The 16260-nt window shown below is 38.6% G+C and overlaps 6 protein-coding genes across 6 annotated transcripts; 3 read left to right on the top strand and 3 right to left on the bottom strand.

Moving 5' to 3' along the window:
- Positions 1-20: 20 nt before the first annotated feature.
- On the bottom strand, positions 21-1334 carry GPD1 (glycerol-3-phosphate dehydrogenase (NAD(+)); the record flags this gene model as incomplete). The annotated part of the gene is made up of 1 exon (XM_043194242.1): positions 21-1334. The coding sequence occupies one exon, from the start codon at positions 1332-1334 to the stop codon at positions 21-23; it is 1314 nt and encodes a 437-aa protein (XP_043046903.1).
- A 1395-nt stretch (positions 1335-2729) lies between these two features.
- On the bottom strand, positions 2730-4097 carry KQ657_003522 (uncharacterized protein; the record flags this gene model as incomplete). Its single annotated transcript, XM_043194241.1, has 1 exon — positions 2730-4097. The coding sequence occupies one exon, from the start codon at positions 4095-4097 to the stop codon at positions 2730-2732; it is 1368 nt and encodes a 455-aa protein (XP_043046902.1).
- A 5320-nt stretch (positions 4098-9417) lies between these two features.
- RAS1 (Ras family GTPase) lies at positions 9418-10263 on the top strand (the record flags this gene model as incomplete). Its single annotated transcript, XM_043194240.1, has 1 exon — positions 9418-10263. One exon carries the CDS (start codon positions 9418-9420, stop codon positions 10261-10263), a length of 846 nt encoding a protein of 281 aa, XP_043046901.1.
- Positions 10264-10529: 266 nt separating this feature from the next.
- DAD1_2 (dolichyl-diphosphooligosaccharide-protein glycotransferase) lies at positions 10530-10991 on the bottom strand (the record flags this gene model as incomplete). Its single annotated transcript, XM_043194239.1, has 1 exon — positions 10530-10991. The coding sequence occupies one exon, from the start codon at positions 10989-10991 to the stop codon at positions 10530-10532; it is 462 nt and encodes a 153-aa protein (XP_043046900.1).
- A 1378-nt stretch (positions 10992-12369) lies between these two features.
- KQ657_003519 (uncharacterized protein) lies at positions 12370-13206 on the top strand (the record flags this gene model as incomplete). Its single annotated transcript, XM_043194238.1, has 1 exon — positions 12370-13206. One exon carries the CDS (start codon positions 12370-12372, stop codon positions 13204-13206), a length of 837 nt encoding a protein of 278 aa, XP_043046899.1.
- A 2445-nt stretch (positions 13207-15651) lies between these two features.
- Positions 15652-16140, top strand: GPX1 (glutathione peroxidase; the record flags this gene model as incomplete). The annotated part of the gene is made up of 1 exon (XM_043194237.1): positions 15652-16140. The coding sequence occupies one exon, from the start codon at positions 15652-15654 to the stop codon at positions 16138-16140; it is 489 nt and encodes a 162-aa protein (XP_043046898.1).
- Positions 16141-16260: the final 120 nt, after the last annotated feature.

Here is a 16260-nt window from a genome sequence, read left to right as displayed (position 1 = left end):
ATGAATACAATGCAATGCTTTTAAAAGTCTATACCCTTGTCCAATAATGCTGGTAAGTTCTCAATTGCTTCAGTACCAAAAATAATCTGATAAACTGCTTCAAATAAAGGGAATTCACCCATATGACCAGTGTTTTCAAGCAATTCGTGAACTTCTTCCGTGGTGATGATGCCTTGAGATGATTGGCCGTTTAAAAGGATGCTTTCCGCCTCCTTTGCAGAGATCTTGTTTTCTGCCATGTATTTCCCAACCTTGTGGTTTCTTCCTGCGTTACAGGTGGTAATTAAATCGGCCACACCAGCAGATTCTTCTGTGAAAGTTGCATTTTTAGATTTGGGGAAATAAACATGCGAAAATTTAATAGTTTCCATAAGACCAATTCTCATGATAGCAGCCTTGGAGTTTTCACCCCAACCCAAACCTTCAACAAAGCCAACTGCAAGAGCAACCACGTTCTTCAATGCCCCAGCAACTGAAACACCTGCTAAATCATGAACAATGTTAACATGGAAATAGGGTCTATGGAAAGCAGCTTTCAACACGTACTTGTCGATATCTTTACCAGGACCTCTAAAGTCATTGGGAATCTTATATGCAATGGTTGTTTCCGACCATTTTCCTTCGGCAACCTCCAGAGCCAAATTGGCACCCAGAAGTGCACCACAGGTGATGTGCAAATTTTCTTCAATGGCAGTGGAAAGAAGCTTACAGCCAGTCTTTGAAACGTCCAAGCCTTTCAAACACGAAATACCTCTAGCATATGGCTTGATTCTTCCCAACAATTGAGAACAAATCCTCAGCAAGAACTGATGAGGCAAGTTGAAAACCAATAAATCAGCATCACCAGCAACATCAAGCAAGTCGGGCTTTGCAACCAAGTTGTCAGGAAGCTTTACGCCAGGCAAGTACTTAACATTTTCATGTTCACGATTGATGATTTCTGATAAGGGTTCGCCATCAACGATTTCCTCAAACACCCACATGTCAACTTGTTCCACGAAAAGCTTGGGATAAAGTGCAGCATTCTCTGCGAGGACTTTGGCAATAGTAGAACCCCAATTGCCCAGACCAATAACGGCGATCTTGAATGGATGTTCTGGTGATAAATGAGTTTCATTGATATGTGAAGGGGTCATGTTCATGGATGTAGCGGCTAAGGATGATAGTGACACGGTAGACGCCTCCTGTGGTTCTAAACGGAGATGTGCTGATGCCTTCTGGTTGGACAAGATGCTAGAGGGCACTGTAGTAGACAGCGAGTCACTCAGAACGGTGCTCACACTCGTTGATTCGCTGATAGCCGCAGGCTCTATGATTTGAGGGGTTTCGGGCATTAGCAGTTGTACCTGATGTAGGTTGCTGTAAAGGAGGTAACAAGGGTAGCAAGAAATCGCTGTAAAAACAGAATGACCTACTGATAAAAATTTCTGGTATGATTTTGTCCAAGCAGTGTTACCCGATTTGTGAACGATACTAAAAGGTATTAATTAGTTTGCTGTCTGTAAAATTAAAAGCAGTTGTGCTTAAACCCACTTAGGAGAAAATCGGAAACTATTTATACTCAAAGTTCTTTCAAAACAAGTTTAACCTCTGCGGATAAAATGCTCCTACATGATGCATTGAATGGGAAAACATACAAACTCAATTTCGGACTATTGCTAGACACACTCCAGCTGTCTCCTAACGTTCACGATCCATGTGCCCCGCCAAGGTTCAGCCGGCCTATCGAAAGATGCGTCCCTGCCGAAATCCGATGGTACGACAGAGTACAAAATGATGTCCGAGGGCCTAATTGGAATTATTGTGTGATTTTAAGATCGTTATATTCATTTGGCAAGGGAGTAAAGACAAAGGTTTTGAATGAATGCAATGGTACTGAACTACTGGCTACGACTTGTCTTCAGTATATAGCTCTACTATTTTGTGTTTACATTACTACTACTCTGAGTCGTTGATTCTGTCATTGATACTCCGGTATTCAAATGACTCAATCCAAGACTCAACTCCGAGTATTTGTAAGTTCTTCAGGATCACCTGACTGTCCTTTTGTTCACTTGGAGTGGTGGAGGGGATTATCGGAGTAAGAGGCGCTCTGCATTCCGGATATAGTCACAGAAAAGTGGGCCATTTCCCTTCTCTTTGTGGTCTTCGGACTACGCAGCTCTACACACTCCAGATACCTATAGAGAAGTGTGATCGCTAACAATAGACCTGTGTTATGCTTATAAGGAACATACTAGCATACTACTTCTTTATAAGATTTTCTGTTGTCAGAGTCAAATAGGACTGCTGGCACTAAAAGTTTCAAAAGTGCTTTGCATCAAAATCTGTTTCACTTCATTTTCTCTCTTCGCCATGTCGCATCTCCTAGCTTCAAGCAATCATTTATCAATGATCTACAATTGTTATGATTTAAGTTAAGAATCCTCTCAAAAGGGTATCTCCGAATCATACAACTCCGAAAATTGCACAGACACGATCTTGTTGTATATCGCCTCACCAGATGTCTTTCCGCTAGAAACGGTAGGTTCTGCAAAAAGTAACAATAACCAAGATTACGTGACAGGAAACTAAAAGCGCATCTTATACTATTCTTTGGCTGTAGTAAATATGTAGTACCTAATTCTATGTATAACATTAAAGCTTTCTTTAATATTGTCGTGATTATTTTTTGGCGTTCCCTTCTCTATTACGTCAGTGACATTATTATTTGGTGCACTGACACTTAGCTACTTCTGAACGTACTTCAAGTTCTCGACATATGCTTTCTTGTCAGCATTCCGTCTACACGTCAATGTTCCCAAGTGTCGCTTCAATGCATCTTTTCTAGCAAACCCTTTACCGCAAAGCTCACATATATTTGGAGGAATGGTTAAATGCTGTTTCTCATGTCTCTTTAAATCACTACTTCGCTTGAATGACATTTGACAATCTTGACATATAAATGTACGGCTAGGACTACCACTCCCTCCTATTGATGCTGATCCCTCAGAATCCTCGTCTGCATCCTCTTCATCTCCTGTGTACTGTTCCATCCCACCGTCATCTTCATAAGGATGTCGCTGGGTTTTCAGTTGGTGGACACGTCGTTCTAGCGATTGATTCGGCTGCTGACTTTGGGAGTGAATCGAACTATTCCTGTCAACCAGCTCGGATCCATCAAGCAAGAAGTTCCAACCATCATTATGCATATTAGAAGGATGGTTTGATGAAGTATTGGTATCTTCTAGATTTTGATGTGAATCCTTCTCGTAAAATTGCCTGTCTTGCAGCAGCAGTTGAAAGTGGGAGTTTGGTGAAGCCGACGGACTCCCTGTGAAAACATCATTCGATAAATTGGGGAATGATTGATAAAAACCCTGTATCATTAATTGACCATATTCGTTAGCCCTAATGTCACTAGAATGCTTTATGGGATTCCCATGCGGGGAACTCGCATACTGTAGTCGTTGAAGTAAATCTTGGATTGTAGGATCCACGATTACTCTGCCTGTCAGCGCTGTAGCTACAAGTGCTTCACGAGCCAATCGAAGGAACCGTTCATCTTCATCGGTGACATTCGAAGCTGATTTTTCAATTGGCTGAGCTTGTCCTTGGTCACCGGGGGCAGCGTTACTAGCTTCAGAGAATCCCTTGGACAAAAACGAACGTCCTGATGTGAATTCTCCTCTTGCGAAACTCATATTCTGTTCAACATTAAATGGTGATAACGCCAGTTGTTGCTGCAGAGGCAGTTGTTGCGCTTGTTGTATATGTGTTTGTTGCAGTTGTTGTTGCAGTTGTTGTTGCAGTTGTTGTTGCAGTTGTTGTTGCAGTTGTTGTTGCAGTTGTTGCAGTTGTGGATGTACACTCTGTGGTGTAGCAATTGAATTGGTGTTATTAAATAAAGCATTTCTGGTGTTGGAGTCTCCACCAAACTCAGGATGGAGTAAGTTTGAGAGGTGCACAGCATTACGTTTCCCAGAGTCTTGAGATAGCTTCTTTTGGTCATCTGAGGACAGGACCCTCAGACTCAATTTCAGTTGTTTCTGACGTTGAAGTTGTTGATGTTGATGTTGTTGCAGTCGATGTAAATGTTGATCCATCTCGTATGTCATTGAGGTATTGAGACAATTGTTGCACTACTCCTGGCGAAAGAGTGTGCGATCCCTAGCAGCTAGTAAGAAATCAGATGGTACCACGTACAGAAGGACACCGTTGTCAGTAAATCTCAAACCAAGCTAGAAAGGACAGAAATCTTGATCTTGTAGAGCCCGGAGTGGTTTAAGTAAGGTGGTAATGTAAACGCCACAGTTTTGCAGGTCTCCAAAGCGGTTGGCCGTGTTGCAATCGAAGGTTTTGTGGTAGTAGGCTTATGTAATCTGTATGCACTCTTATCTCTAAAAGAATCTAGAAGCAGAAGAACCTAAGAAGAAAAGAGTAAAAGTCGACTAAATATGGCACTGTTAATCCTTTAAAGTATTGAGAGTTTTGGTATTAACGTCATTCGTATATTGAACTGCCACAATTCATTAGCCAATCCTTGAGAACGAATTGATCTTGAACTGATGCTCGGTTTTCCTAACAAACGAAATAAAACAGGGCTAGCTTCCTTCTGACCCTCAATGCCATAAATGGATGATAATAAATCAGTAAAGTGAGGTACTCTTAGCTCCTTATAGGTGAATAAAGTCGAAAGTTTTATGAAATGAAATGAATCAAATTCTGGTTATAGTGTTTGTGTAATGAAACAGCCTGATGCCAGAGGGTCCAAAATGTGGGGGCACAGCGGGAGGGGGAGGGGGCAAAATACCTACACATGTGCGCAACGGATTGCATCGGATATATATATATTGCAAGATAATCACAGATTGGAAGATGTCACGTGATACAGAGCAATACCCCCATTAGACATGTACATTCCTGATCGCGGGGACATGTAATAGTCAAATTGCATCCTAATTACTAATGTGAGTGCCATTATAAGATACGCATGCTGCAATGAATTCACTCGGTGTAGTCCCATGTAGATTAAATTAACATATTTCCACCTCCTCTAAACATCGAAATCTAAATATCTCATCTGCTGACGTACGTGAGAATCGCTGCATTGTGGTTGCTAACGAATCTATTGCTTGCTCCTGTTTTTGAAGGATTTCCCATTACTTGCTCAATTTTCGTACGTACTTTCGACCGCTGTCATATTGGAAAATGTGGCTTCGTTGGGTGGTAGCCATTAAAGTGTGCGATTTCTTCGAATGAGAACTAATTGTCGAATCTCACAGTGTAATGCGGCAATGTTGTCAGTGGATAAATTACTCTTTCCACACAAATGCCCAATGGCTTTGATGGAAGAAACCATGGATCTTTAGAAGCCAAAATTACCTCTATCAACCACCTGCTTAAATCGGAGTGTACATACATTTAGAAATGAAATTTTGTTCCCATTAGTATCGCGTCTCTGGAAGCTTGGAGTAACAATTTGCACCCAGTTAACGTTGCAAAGAAAGATCCCATGGAGTTGACCACAAAAAGCACCTTCATCATTCAATTTACTTTAAAACTGAGATGCATATTATCAAATGTTTTATCCAGTTTTCGGTTACTTCCCGTTAAGCAGCTATTTAAGTAATGGAGCTAGACTTTTAGGTGATATAAATTACTGCTTCTTTTTGGTAGTATTACTAAAATGAAGGAGTTCACTTATGGCTCATCGAATTGAGAAATAGTATGAATGTAAAGCAAATGATTGATTACCACAATAATTTTTAGTGCTTTCAATCCTTTTCTATTCCATTATATAAAAGAGGATCTCTTTGAATATAATTTAGATGATGTTTTTTGAGATTCTCCTTTAGATGTTTTAATCATATGGTTTGAGAAGACTTAGATAACGCATAAAAACTAATATCCAATAAAGGGAAATTTTTCTCCTGAATCATTAATACAATGTATTCATCTGTTACAGATAAGCCATGTTCCTTAGCATCTCTATTTTTAACTCTTTAAACTACTAAAATTTATTTCGAATTGACGTCAACGAGTTTCTTGACAAAGAATCTCTCTTCTTAGAAATAGATTTAGGATAGCCACTCAGGAAATGTAACAATGACTTCATTTAGTATGAAGTTTCTGTACTTATCCAAATCGTTTTGGCATATTTTTGATAACTCGCAGAAGTCATAATGAAAAAAATGAATTAAGGGCTAAATTAATTGATAAGAACTATACTATTGTCTTTCCTGCCTTTATGCCAAGATGAAACATAGTAATTACTACAGAAAGAGAATACAGAAGTAGTCAATGCCAATTTTAGAGAATTTTTACGTTATTGGTTTACAGTTTACAACTTATATTAATCAATAGTTAGCTCTTACGTAAACTTGAGACATGAACTATTTGTGGTAGCGCGATTGCTGAATAGATGTTGAAATGAAGATTAATGACTAGGGCATTCTTTAGGTTAATGAAATCCTTTCCCACAAAACCACTTTAAAACAGGATATAATATAATGAAGACTAGAAGCGCCAATACATTTCAAAAGTATAAGGCACGAGCTAAAAATGCTAATAACATCAATGACCTCTTACCAGGACTAAACGATATTGCTGATGCTTTTGAAGCATTACCATTGGATTTAATTAAATATTTCACATTATTGAAGGAGATTGATGCCAAATGTATAAATACGGTTCCTCAGATTAATGGAGAAATCAAGTCGTTTATAGATAGATTGCATGAGAACCCTATTTCTTTTGAAAATGGTGATTTGGATGGACATAAGATATCACCAGCGATGACCACAGGTACCAAGTTGAAACGCTTGAGCAGCATTCGGGAGAAAGTGAATGAGATTATCCCATGTTTGGAAGAGAAGATGCATGTTACACTTGTGGCTACAGACTTAATGCAGAAGCATTTAAATCGGATAAACAATGATTACAAGTTGATTATTCAGAATAATGAAATTCCCGAGCTGATAAGAATAGGTCCCTTAAATCATCCAGCGATGATTATGGACAACAGTGGACTTAATGCTGCTGGTAGCGGTTCTGGAGTTGGAGGAAATGGAGATTCTAGTGTCCCTTCCCAGAGAAGTGAAAGTCGTAGAGAAGCTTTAGCTGCAAAGAAGGCATCCCGTGAAGAGTCATTACCTGCTGGAGGTGATGAAGAAGCGACACCTAGTGGACGGAAGAAGAAGACCCAAGGGAACAGCGGTAATTCAAATTCAAATGGTGTCAATGGGGCTGGCGGAGTTAATGCAAAAGAAGAAAAGTCTACGAAGAAACGTTCTAGAAAGGATGACAGTTTCTCAGTTGCCGAAGGCAAGAATGGCAGGTCTACCACACCAATTGGTTCATCGGCATCAACTTCAAATACATTGGGAGCCAAAAAGAGAAAGAGAAAGGATGACGATGACTCTGGGAATGGATCAACAGGTAATAACAATAGCAATAATATCAATGTCAGTGGTAATAATACAGGACTGAATTACACCTATGGACCTCCCAAGATTGAAGTTGTAAAGGAAGGAGCTAATTCCAATGAGCCTACCTATTGTTATTGTAACCAAGTTTCTTTTGGTGAGATGGTTGGGTGCGATGGAGAAGATTGTAAGCGAGAATGGTTTCACTTGCCATGTATTGGCTTTAAAAACCCACCGAAAGGCAAATGGTATTGTGATGATTGTTTGGCCAAGATGAAGAAGGCCAAGAAGGTTTAGTGCGGTCGTCACTCTCCTCTATATCTTAGTCAAGAATATGTAGACCACTCTAATAATGAAGCGACTTTGGCAAAGTTGTACCTTGTGGGTTCCTATTTGAGGACTTCTCGATGATATTTACGTACAATGTAGGCAAGGCGTACCAGGGCGGAGTTTTTATGAATAATAATTGCTCTACGATTGGAATTGGTGCTAATTTCATGAGGGCATCTCCTCACAGTGGGAATGTGGGTCCCAATCGAAAATGGGTGAATTTGTGGTGAGATCGTACGTCTTGAATTTTGCGAATTGTCATATTGGGGTAAAAGGTATACTTGTGTTGTATTGTTTTCGTGGTAGCACCGTGGTTTTAAGGAAGGAGTCTTTTATTTTTTTAGTTACAATTCGTTTTCTGCACGGGGCTTTTGTTTGGTAGGATCTAAAATTCGGCTCTATAGAAAAACAAAAAGGCTGGGGAGTAACTACTTGTTACGGTCAATAACATAACAAAGGGATAGTGGATGGACATGTTGACGATGTGTCGATCGAGATCCTTTTCAATCCAAGTATATCTAATTCCCTGATTGGTTTCCTCAGATTTTGCTGCTACGAGAATGTAGGTCTCGTTCTATTTGCGTTCCTGAACAAATGACCATCGAATCGATCGCTTGGACAAGCGAATGTCTCCGTTTCTTTAAACTCAAGCGGATTTCAGTTTATTTATTTTCGATCTTTCAAATCATAATATAATCAATACTGAAGCCCACATGTCTGCAATGATTAACACATGTTTCCCTATTAGTAATAAACAACGCCGGACTACACCTATAAGTGGTTGTAGCTTTATTACAATTCCACTACAATAAAACTAGTAGAAAAGTGCCTCCAGGGCCGATGGCATTTTAAGCCAATCTTTTAGAGACAAGATTTAGCTTTAATAGTGGTATCCTGTCGTTACTATAGATGTAGAGATATATAGCTTTAGTATATAACAAGTAAACAAGCGAAAAAACAAGTAATCCGATCGTGGACACAACCAGTAGATGGATGGCAGCTCAAATATCACCTGAAGGTTGGTAGATGGCTCAGATAAAGGCAGTTGAGGGCAGATAAGCCTCAAAGCCAATGGGCAATAAACAAGAAAAGGAACACAAGACCAAAAAGGACAAAAATTGGAGCAAACCCATTATGCGTCAAAAAGCTTGCTAATTCCACTTGTACGATGAACAAGCCTATTGAATAACTAATTATTGGCACCAACAGACAGAAACAAAGTAATGGATATGATAAAAGATACAACATAACTAATACGTCACTTACACTTAGCCCGGCCTGGTATTTTACTTGAATTCCGCTTTGTCTACCCTATTTTTGGTCTGACCAAGGTATTCCCTTCTTGTATCCAAGGAAGGCATACGTATGCGCTTTGCATCAAGTTGCAAGTGAAAAATTCAATGTTTTGTTCAGAGAATGAGGGTCGAAAAAATGCTTATAAAAAGCAGAAAATCACACACCGAGCACTATTGGAAAAAAATTTGCCCATTTAATTTTTCACGATTGCTCTCATTCTATTTAACATTTTGTTGATAAAGAGTGAAACCACGAACGGTGTATATTTCGTTGCGATCAATCTATTGGCATCTTCGTTCATTTTTTATATTTAACCTATTCATATTACCTTTGTACCGTTACCTCGTCCCCTCATCCCATTTTTTTCATAATATAAGATTCAATCATGGTTAGTGATTATAAGCTTGTCGTTGTTGGAGGTGGTGGTGTCGGTAAATCCGCATTGACTATCCAATTCTTCCAATCCCATTTCGTTGACGAATATGATCCAACAATTGAAGACTCATATACAAAGAATTGTGTTATTGATAAGGAACAAGTCAAGTTGGATGTATTAGATACTGCTGGTCAAGAAGAGTATAGTGCCATGCGAGAACAATACATGAGAACTGGCCAAGGTTTCTTAATGGTATATTCAATCAACTCCAGAAATTCGTTAGAAGAATTGCAAAGTTTTTATGTTCAAATCCAAAGAGTAAAAGATAGTGACCATGTTCCAGTTGTCGTTGTTGGTAACAAGTGCGATTTGGAAAGTGAGAGACAAGTTAGTTACGATGAAGGGTTGGCATTGGCCAAACTGTTTGGTGCCATATTCTTAGAAACATCAGCCAAGCAGAACATTAATGTTGAAGAATCATTTTACGGTTTGGTAAGAACCATCAAAAATTTTGCTTTGGCAGAACAAGAAGTACTAGATCCTCAAAATAATGGCACTCAACTTAATGGTGGTGTTGTTCCTGGTAATTCTGCACATTCGATACAAAATGACGTTAACAAGCCCAATACATTGACTCAATCAATTAAAGAGTCTGCCGACACTAAGGAATCCGTTGAAGAAACAAACAACGCGTCATACAACAATCAGCAACCCTCTGGGGCTCGCCAACAAGGTTCTCAAAATAATGACACACAAAAGGCATCAACTACAGCTGGTTCTGGAGGAAGATCAAATCAATACAGCTCAGGCGCTCAAGTTTCAAAGGATAAGGGTGGATGTTGTGTAATTGTTTAAAGTCTTTCGATTATACTCTCAACCTCAGTGGTGAAGCGAAACGTTATTCTTTTGCCCTTCTTCATCTTAAAGATTTAAACACTATGCAACTATTTAACGAATTATATACACATATAATGCTCCATTTCCTATTCTAATCACTCTTCAAATTTTTTTCACTTTAATTTTATACATTGTGTACTTCTTGTTACCTTAGTGAAATCAACATTTACTTTTATAACCAACTTGTAATGAACTGTATGTATACTTTGTTTGAATATATATCACTAATTTATAAAATGGTAGACGATGAAATGCAATATCAAACTGGCAAATAAGAAGTCCGCAAATGTTCTCTCAACACCCACATTGGCCAATCCAATTGTATTATCTTCATCGCTTTTGCTCTTTTTTGAATCAGGAGTGTCTGATTCATTGTTTTCTTCAAGCATCGATTCTTTCAAGTGCAAACGCAAACTCACAGTTAAAACAAACTGTCCTACACAAGAACAGAAACCTCCCAAGAAGGCATTGAAAGGAAAGTTACCAATCAACACCACATATACAAACTGTAAAATCCCTAATGCTACCAAGAAGGCAAGGAAAGTGTCAATCAACTTTAAACGAGGTGTGAGAGTGTGGAAGTAGTCATTGAAAGTTATTTTTAAGGCGCTTGTGACATCTGTCAACGGATTGTATGCTGCACCAGTCTTCTCCTTCATAACTGTTGGTACCTTCTCCTTAGCCATATTGCCCCTATATCTTTAATTGAATGCTTTGAGGTTTCTCTATTTCAATACGTTTATGGTTTTCAACTTTGAGTTTTCCATGAGTGTGTTCTCGTGTTCACTTTATGACGCTTTTGAGGCGGTGAGGATTTTTTTGATGTGGCACACTACTGAATCAGTAAACAGTAGAAAATGGCCAAAAGTCAATCCACAAATGAATAGTCAAGTTAAGCTTAGCATTGTTGACAAGGCACTCAAGCTTCTATTGTTTGTTTTTCAAAAATTATAGAAGTTTATTGCCAACTTTATCTGGGACTATATTTTGTTGACTGACTGGTAAGGCAATAAACGGTTGTCACATTCAATCATGGCATCAACTACATTATCTGCTACAAATGGAAAAGAATTGAATCCTGTGGTGAAAGTTACACAACCTCCAAAACTTCGTATTATACCCCCACTTAATTTTTGTCCGGTGGAACGCCAATTGTATAGATCTGGGCAACCTTCCATCATCAATCACTCATTCTTATTAGAATTAAACCTTCGAACCATAGTATGGCTTGCCAATGAAGAACCATCGGATGAATTTATAGATTTTTGTCATGATAATGGTATAGTTATTGAGTTCTGTGGAATTCTCAATCAGGTTGTCAATGATATGTCATATCATCTGTTGAATCCATGGGATTCATTGAATGACAGCAGCATAAGGGAAGCATTGGAATTAATTGTCAACAAAGACAATTATCCATTACTTGTGTGTTGTGGTATGGGTCGTCATCGCACAGGCACGGTCATGGGGTGTTTGAGACGGTTACAGAGATGGAACTTAGCATCAGTAAGTGAAGAATACCGACGTTTCACTGGCGCTCGAGGTGGACGTATAATGGTCGAGTTGTTGATAGAAAACTTTGACATAAACACAGTTCACATTAATCCGCTACAATTGCCAGAATGGCTCGGGATAGAACCTCCCAAGTGAATCACCTTGTCCCACTATAGGGTACTTTCCAACATATGTATGGAACTCCGTGGCGTGCCAAAAACGCAAGATCTACTTCGATGTCTAATACACTACATTGTACTATCATTTCTACAATAAAATAGAATGTATGCCTTGATAACCATAGAACGAAATCAATTGCTTCTGCTTCTATGACAATAAATCTGGTGCCCTCCATATATTGCCTGCAAGTGGCAAGGTTTGTATAGACTATTTTATATGGGGTACGTAACGGCGATGTATGCAGGATTTGGGATTTTGTATTTTAAGGAGGAAGGCAAAAATTGAAGTCATATTTAAACAATAATGAGACTCCTTCTAACTTTAACCTGACTCTCAGGGTATCCAGATTTAGGATTGATTATTCAGCTATAGCTACTAGTATATTTAAAAATGCCTGGTACGTGTGTAACTACCATAAAGGTCTTAGGGGTCACTCTGTTGGGCTTGTTAACCTCAAGCTTAGTGTTTACTGTCTATGACCTGATCCCACGTTTGATTAAGGAGATTTCGGTCAGTGGCGTTGAAACTTCTACAAAGAAAAGCTCATGTATCTCTTTGAGGCTGTTTGTCCCTGGTGTCCGTATTTCATTGGGTCTTTTAGGAGGAGCAAGTAGTATCTTGTTTTCATTGGCATATCTCTACTCCCCACTGTATGCTCAACACCCATACTTAATCTATGCTTCACTTGTCAGTCCATTGACCTTTGTTGGTGTTTACTATTTTGGCAATGGTACTCGATATGAGGAGAAGGTCAAACAAGTTGTTACTGATGTTGTCAAGAGGAAAAATAGCAATGAATCCGTGCTGAAGGTCAAGGAAGCTCCAGCTGCAAATGAAGCACAATCTACCCCATCAACACCATCTGGTAACGAGCTTAAGGCTAAAGTTTCTGAAGATGATTTGGGAAAGTCATATATTCATATTAGTGATGCCTTCGATGTTACGAGTGCCACAGCTTCTGTGAAATCCTTAGATGATTATGAAGCTGGAGAACAGGACACCCCTGGGGAAGACTCAAGTGAAGATGAATCTGTTTCCACACCTAAGGTTTCTAATGTAGAGGAACAAGAATCTGTTGACGATGAAATTAGACTTGTGTTATCAGGAAAGGAATTGGCTCTCACCTTAGGTCAATTAAAAGATAGTTATTATATTGGCTCACTTATCTCCGGTATCGGGTTTGTTATTGCATCTGTCGGTGTCATCGGAGAACATTACTTCTTGTGATGAGGTCAAATGTGGCACATCGTCAGTAACAGAATAGTTTATCGCCTGCTGTTGGATCCCAAGAAAGCCAATGCTTTGCTTACTTGATCTTCACCCATTGATGCTTATATTTTGCGGATCTTTTTCATGACTGAAATATTTATTTGAACTAAGATGAACGTTTATGATTCTGAAAGAGTTTCATTGTAGTATCGTAAAACTTGAAGTCATATGTCTCAATCCCGTTTATATTATTCCAGTGCACATACTAGGTTTTCCATCTTTACGCCCAAACTCTTTGTTCTGGATAATTAGTATAACTTTCATAAAGAAAATTTATGATTTACAAAGTTAAAATTCTCGCCGAAATGCATTTTAATTCTGCAGATGAATCAAGCGCTTCTTATAATCTCTCAAGATATCCATAATTTTTAAGTAACTGATGCTCTATTCGTTGAATTGAAATGTATATCTCAATTTTCGTTTGAGTTAGTGCCAAAGAGTATATGCAAGTTCTCCTTTAAAGCTGGTGACGAGTGCGCAAAGGTAGGTTGAGCATTGACTTCAGAGAAGTAGGGCTACGCATAATAATGCGGCGTTGGTTTTATGTGGGTATTCAATTTCGTCCCAAAAAGGTAATCGGCTGGAATAATTACAAGGGTAACCGTCTTGAAAATTAAGTCAGCTATGAAGAAGCAATTTCCCATTCACCCTAAACACATATGCATGGTTTACTATGTTTTTTTTTGCCCTCTCATAATCTGCTTACTCAAAATGAATGTAAAGTGCTATTTTTAGTATTAAGCAGAGAACTGGTAACAACTTATTCAAACCAGTGATACCTTCGTACGCTGTAGATCTTCGCCCAGGTTGATAAAATTTGGAGCAAAAGATATACGTTTGAATTAGTGACATCTAGAATGATTCCAACCAACAATGGTTGATAGCACCTAAAAGTTAATAGCCTTAGTAACAGCGATGGAAGTCCTAAAGAATTGCGCTATGATACACAGTGTTGTACATAAATGAGTTGGAACAATAACCTAATGGTTGATCCTTGTGCACGTCAGATGTCAGTCATGGGTAGGTAGTTATCATGAGGAGTCACCAATGGTTCATTCTATCAGCTTGGGCCCTTTCATGTTGTAGTCGGAGTTTGAATAGCGTCCGTGGACTACGTGCTTTACATGCAAAGTTTGCGGATGTTTGGTCCATCTGTTCCAATGAATTTCAGGAGTATAAATGTAAGTTAATTATCTCGAATGCTTTCTAGTTTACTAAGTTCCACTTCAAAAGTCTTGCCGTTTTCAACAATACTTGGAAGATATCAAGTGAAGTCTTCTTACTACGAGTTGTCACCACTTGACAAAGATGGCAATGACCATTTGAGAAATTGAAGGGAAAAGTTGTCATCATCGCTAATGTTGCCAGTAAGTGTCGATATGCGCCTCACAAATAAACGGAACTTGAAGAGTTAAACCGTGAGTTTGCGGATCAGGGGTTGATGACTTTAGGTTTTCCCTACAAACAATTTCTCGTGCAAAACGCAGACTCCAATAAAGAAATTCAGGAATTTTGTAAGGCAACATACGAAGATAAATTCAAGGTCTTACATAGGTGAGCGGACTGAGTGCATATCCGGTCTACGACTATCTCAAGCTGAAGTAAAGTGGAGTTTTAGGTATAACTCGGGTAAAGTGGAACTTTTTAAATTTTTATAATTTACAGAAATGGAGAGGTAGTGTCAAGATTCTACCACTCACTTCCTCGTACCATCACAAACGACATACAAAAAGTTGTTGGGGCAAGGAGCATAACAGTGCTGTCAAATCCCGATCAGAAAGGAACACAATCTCCTCTAAATGGATATCTCAAACTCAATTGGTTCATATTACTAATTAAGCAATTTCTACTTTACACGCTTTGACCAAAGTATTGAATACCAACCATTACACATACATATAAGTTAATACTAACAATTGTATTAAATGTCTTCACCTGCACATTAAAGTAAAAAATATTGTATCATGATTATTATTTGGCGTCCATCGACAATCTAGACACTTATTATTGTCGTAAGCAAGGTGGCTTTGTTAGAAATGGAGTTGTGCACACAAATTTCATGATTAATCAACCTAAGTCCAGATCCATCGACTGACTACATCATCAAGCTCAAATACCATCAAAAACTTAACTTGAAGTTGTCCAGCGATCTTTTTATTCAATGTATTCAATCAGTGCATAGCCTCTGTGTGTATATCTGATGACGCTGTCATAATCTAGAGAAAGTTGAGCATCTCCAGGGCTCAAAGTATTATTTCCGCAATGTACCGAGGCAGAGTGACCACTATCTCCGGACTTCACAAACTGCATATATATGCATCCTTTATTTAAAGGAGATCTTCTCACCTCAATTTAAATCCCTTTTTATTTACTGCCTTCATCTGTGGTCTTTAAAGCTGAGGTATGACTAAGTCGTTTTACGAATTGAGTCCATTGGACAAGAAAGGTGAAGCTTATTCTTTTGAGCAGTTGAAGGGAAAGGTTGTTATTATTGTCAATGTTGCCAGTAAATGTGGTTTCACTCCACAGTACAGTGCATTAGAAGATTTGTACAAGAAGTATGGGGAACAAGGATTGGTGATTTTGGGTTTTCCATGTAATCAATTCTTAAAGCAGGAGCCTGGTTCTGATGAAGAGATTCAACAATTTTGTCAATTGAACTACGGTGTTACCTTTCCTATTATGAAGAAGATTGACGTAAACGGTTCTGATGAGGATGAAGTTTATAAATTTTTGAAATCTAAAAAGAGTGGTTTGTTAGGTTTGGCCAGAATTAAGTGGAATTTCGAGAAGTTTATCATCAATAAAAAGGGTGATGTTGTTGACAGGTATGCAAGTACTAAGAAGCCTGAAGACCTTGCACCTGAAATTGAGAAATTATTGAAGGAATAACTTTCTCTAAGAGAGTTAATGATTGTTTCCGTAATCGAAATAGTTTGTAGTATGTTTATCTCAATACAAACTGTCTAAGTTGTTTCCCTTTATAGCATTGAACTTAGCAAATTAGTAAAA

Source organism: Scheffersomyces spartinae (genome assembly GCF_019049425.1).
Source record: "Scheffersomyces spartinae strain ARV_011 chromosome Unknown scaffold_32, whole genome shotgun sequence".
Lineage (NCBI taxonomy): Eukaryota > Fungi > Ascomycota > Pichiomycetes > Serinales > Debaryomycetaceae > Lizanozyma > Lizanozyma spartinae.
This window is presented reverse-complemented; position numbering and strand designations above follow the sequence as displayed.